This window comes from Triticum aestivum, chromosome 4A, assembly GCF_018294505.1.
Source record: "Triticum aestivum cultivar Chinese Spring chromosome 4A, IWGSC CS RefSeq v2.1, whole genome shotgun sequence".
Taxonomy (NCBI): Eukaryota; Viridiplantae; Streptophyta; class Magnoliopsida; order Poales; family Poaceae; genus Triticum; species Triticum aestivum.
Genome location: NC_057803.1, coordinates 5,181,671 through 5,186,255, shown reverse-complemented (window position 1 = coordinate 5,186,255; position 4,585 = coordinate 5,181,671). Strand labels below are relative to the sequence as shown.

The 4,585-nt window shown below is 38.5% G+C and overlaps 1 protein-coding gene across 4 annotated transcripts in view; it reads left to right on the top strand.

Annotated features, from left to right (window-relative positions):
* Positions 1–4,058, top strand: part of LOC123084712 (polyadenylate-binding protein-interacting protein 7) — a 7,386-nt gene extending 3,328 nt beyond the window's left edge. The window contains exons 4-7 of one of the 4 annotated variants that reach the window (XM_044506205.1): positions 1,351–1,744; positions 1,838–1,905; positions 2,417–2,538; positions 3,509–4,058. In XM_044506205.1, coding sequence (XP_044362140.1) covers positions 1,351–1,744; positions 1,838–1,905; positions 2,417–2,538; positions 3,509–3,785 — 861 coding nt within the window. In that variant the 3' untranslated portion in view covers positions 3,786–4,058. Of the gene's footprint in view, positions 1–1,350; positions 1,745–1,837; positions 1,906–2,413; positions 2,539–3,508 lie in introns of all 4 variants that reach the window. The other 3 variants (XM_044506203.1, XM_044506206.1, XM_044506204.1) reach the window with 3 other exon arrangements.
* The last annotated feature ends 527 nt before the right edge of the window (positions 4,059–4,585 follow it).

Here is a 4,585-nt window from a genome sequence, read left to right as displayed (position 1 = left end):
TGTTGCCCGCGCTTATGGTTTTACTTGTCAAGTTTTGCATGTATTGCGATTCCTAGTTCCTTATTCAACCTTTGGTTTGTACAGCTAGGAGCCTAGGACTTTCACTCCCTAGTCACGAATGCATATTCAATTTGATGTCGTAATCGATTACAAGCAATAGGGATCTCATGTGTCTCTGACCTTTTTGGTTGCTTCTACCCGTTGCCATATTTTTATGCAAATTTTTTGGCAACCGACAATTGTGTCATGGCCATCTGTCCTGCAAGTGGCAAGATTTGGCAATAAATTATATTTATGGCATGTGAGGTACGGTGCTGTAATGGTGTAGTGTGCTACAAGTTTGGCAAAGATCCAGACACTGGCCTAAGAAAGTCAAACATGCCTAACTCATGTGTTGCAAATTGTGGCAAGCAACTAAACACCGTCTTAGAACAGAAACTAGTCTACCATGGTATCTGCACTAAGCTATATATATAAAACGAGTATATATTGTGAGACTACGTATTGTATGAGTTATTTGAGTAATGATATGAAAGCAATGTAAAACTTGGTGAATTCTTTATGTTCTCAGTTGCAACAACTAATAGGCACTTTCACTTGGTGTGTACAAGACTGCAAGCCACTGATAAAAAAGAAAATATCATGTTCTGTGGTAGATACACTACTGTGCAATTGATGCATCAGTCTCACCAAACATGTTGTGGTGGGTCTCATAGGATTACTTGCATTTCGTTGGACTTCCTATGAAGCCCACAAACTAGGATGACTTGTATTTACAGTGACTACAACAGATCACTCTGATTATCTATGGAGCCATTCCATTTTAGAAGAAACTGACTTATAACTCTTATTTTGTATCGATAACTATATAACGGTGTTAATTCTCCGTTTCAGGTATCATACCCTATTAGTTCAAACCAATCAAGTTAGGGTGTATACGCTAGAATGTACGGAACATAGTTTAATTGTTTTCTTCTGAGGTCAATCTCCTGATAAAATCTGCTATTTTATTCAGTCCAACCATAGTTTTAAGAAACCATAGCTAACAAATATATTTTGTGATCTCACTGCCAGTTTTGTGGTCAAATGTCTGTTATCCACAAAGTATCTGATCTGCCTGTGGGTTAACAAAACTGCATACGCCATATTTTCTGATGATTTTTGTATTGGTTACTTTGGAATATTTGATGGCAATAGCTACAGTCTACTACCTCCGTGCCATAATATATGATGTTTTGGTAGGCTAAAGTAGCCTACCAAGATGTCATATATTTTGGCATGGAGGTAGTATTGTTTACCTGCATGAAATCTACTTGAAACACTTGTTTAATACTACAATATGTTCAATAGCAGAATAAAGTTGATGGACGACTCAATCAGAATCTCAGGTCACTGTCATTTGGACATTCAAGTCCCCCATCACCAGTATCATATGCTCAAAATGGTCTTGCCAACTATAACAAAGAGGCTTTTGGTCTGCCGAACAGTCCATACAGATCTCATTCAGCCATACTCACAGATGATATAATTTCACCTTCAGCTGGCAGGGAACATTTATCCCTAGATTCTCCAAGGGGGAGGTACAAGACAACTAATTTGCCTGTTACTAGTCTTGGTTCAAGCAGAGGCTCTCATCTGTTGGCTGGCTCATACAATGGTAATCATGATATGCTCTCAAACAACACACTGCAAAACATTGCTGGAGTTCAAACGGGACAAACTTGGCTCGACACAGATGCTACGGGTAGTGTTCTTGAATTATGATACATGTTTTTTTTATGAACCTGTGGCAGCACAGATGCCTAGTTGCCTTATTGTTTGAATTTTCTTATGACAGCTAACATGTTTTTGGAAAAGGATGAAGTTCATGATTTTGCAAGTCTAAGACATGCACTTCTTGAACAGGTAGATATACTACTCTGGAAACCAGATTGTTGGAATTGAGCCGTAGTTATTGTGAGTATATATGGTAATTTTATGTTAGTGAAAGTAGTATAGTAGTGATAATGCACATAATTTAATTACTACCATAATTTTTTAGTAGCATCTTTTATTCTACTGCAGTATGAACTGATGGTCGTCACTCACCATGTAGTAACAATTACAGGAACCTAGACCTGGAAACTATAGTTGTTCATGGCATTTAAAATGAACTCACTGCCAGTAAAACTACATCTCATAGGAAGAGAGTTTTTGTTAGTGTGTTCTGGAGCTATGCTATATGGACCAATTTCCTATGAACATTTTATTTTGTGTTTGCTGTTGGTCATACAAGGACCGCACAGAATCTAAAATACTCTGATTTTTACACCACTTCAATAGCGGCCTCTCGAAATATATCTTGTATTGCGAGCACTGTTTTCTCAACTTGTGGTTATGTTTGCTCACAGTGCTGCTGTCTAATTTTTTTTAGCAGGATAGACAAGCTTTTCTAACTGGTGGCAATCCTTTAGCAAAGGAACTAAATATTAAGGAGCTGTACTCTATCCAAAGCAGATTAGCTCAGGAGAAGGCTAGAGAAAATATATATCAACAGAGGTCAGCACTAATTTCCTCCATCTCACATTTTTTGAGTCACATTTATATATGTTCCGATAATGTTATCTTGTGTAAGAATGAACACGTCTGCACATACAAACTGTTATGTCTATAATTTTGCATAATTCAAAATGCCACACCAGGCTTTCTTCTTGGTGAGCATACAGTGCTTGGGCTTTTTATGTGAGTGAACAATAGAAGATTTTCTTTAAACATACTCCCTCCGTTTCTAAATATGTCTTTTTTAGAGATTTCAATATGGATTACATAGGGATGTATATAGACATATTTTAGAGTGTAGATTCACTCATTTTGCTCTGTATGTAGTCCATATTGGAATTTCTAGAAAGACTTATATTTAGGAACGGAGGGAGTACTTGGTTTGCATGCATTATTATTATCTGAAAACTTACCTGTTTTATTTGAATGCTGTTTAAGATAAGAAATTGTTCATATATTATCAAAATAATATGTTCTGTATATTACTCCCTCCGTTTCTAAATATAAGACCTTTTAGAGATTTCAATAGGAACTACATATGGAGCAAACCGAGTGAATCTACACTCTAAAATATGTTTTATATACATCCGTATGTAGTCCATATTGAAATCTCTAAAAGGTCTTATATTTAGAAACGGAGGGAGTATAATTCAACTTGTATGGGTAGCTTGCATTGAAGTTTAAAGTTTAAGATCTTGAAATTCTACAATACCAGCCAGATCATTTGTGTACCATTATGGAGTATGCTGTATACCTCCTTTTGAGTCACAGTCAATGCTATTGCTTAATATTATTACTTAATAAATCAGTGCCAGTCACTGCCCATCTACTATATCGTAGTCCAGTACCCCGCAAATGAATCAACCACGATGCTCGGTTGTGAAATGATTCTCACATCATGATCTCTCTCTCTAGATTACTAAATGGTAAACGAGTTGTTGGCTAATATTCTCTTGATTGCCTTCACCAGATTCCAGATGCCAGAGTTGCAAGGCCTCATCCAGGAGCAGAATCCCGCGATCGATCTTTGTGGTCTTCATGCAAGTGAGGCGATGCACGTCCTGAACAACGAACTCAACAACCGGAGGAAGATCGCCCGTTCCACGGGCCGCCGGCTCCAGGCCATCATTATCTCTAACCCCCGTACCCCTGCGAGGCTGACCGCCGCCATCGAGCAGTACCTCCTGGAGCACGGCCTTCAGTACACGCAGGCACAGCCGGGCCTCTTCCGCGTCCTGCTGCAGTGAAGTAGCAGGGACTGCCTAGGTGTTTGCGGACATGGCAACAAAACAAGAAAAAGAATGACCTGTACTTCTGTATATGGCAGAGATGAGTAGCAGAATAGAAATGATACAGGGACAATAGTTGGTTGTAATGTTGGTATATCAGGGTTTTTTTGTCGGCAAATACGTTGTAAAATTTGCGGAATTAGGTGACGCGTTGTCCAACAGTAGTAGGGGAAATGTTGCATGCACGCTTTTATGCTGCTGCGTGTTAAAGGCACATATGTTGTTTGGTTCCTTCCTTGTGTTGTGTCCAGCATGTGTGCTAGCTGTCTAGCTCGTCCGTACCATGGAAGTAGCTGGTTATGGGGATTTCTGCAACAGTTAAACTAGGCAAAGAGACAGGTGCATAGGCTAATTCGGTTCGGTACATATGGCTTCTCGGTTAACACGGTTGTAGTGCTAGCATATTACCGTAAATAAGCAATACATTGGATATATGGTTGATGCCAATTTTGAAACAACACAACCGCATCATATTTTTGTACATAATCTGAATTACATTTTGCTAATATACTGTCTATTAGCTGCATTCTTAGGTTGAGAATTGCAGTAATCATGTAATCTGCTAGGTAGTTGTTGAACAGTATGATGCTAAGCTTGTTTTATAAAATATACGTTGTGCAAAAGTAGCTATAGGAAAAAGTCAATGCCCTGGTTAGCAAACTACTCCCTACACTCTTATATTATGGGACGGAGGAGTAGATTTTACTAATAACGACAAACCAAACTGCAGAAACTACTTAAACCTATTCACATGCCTA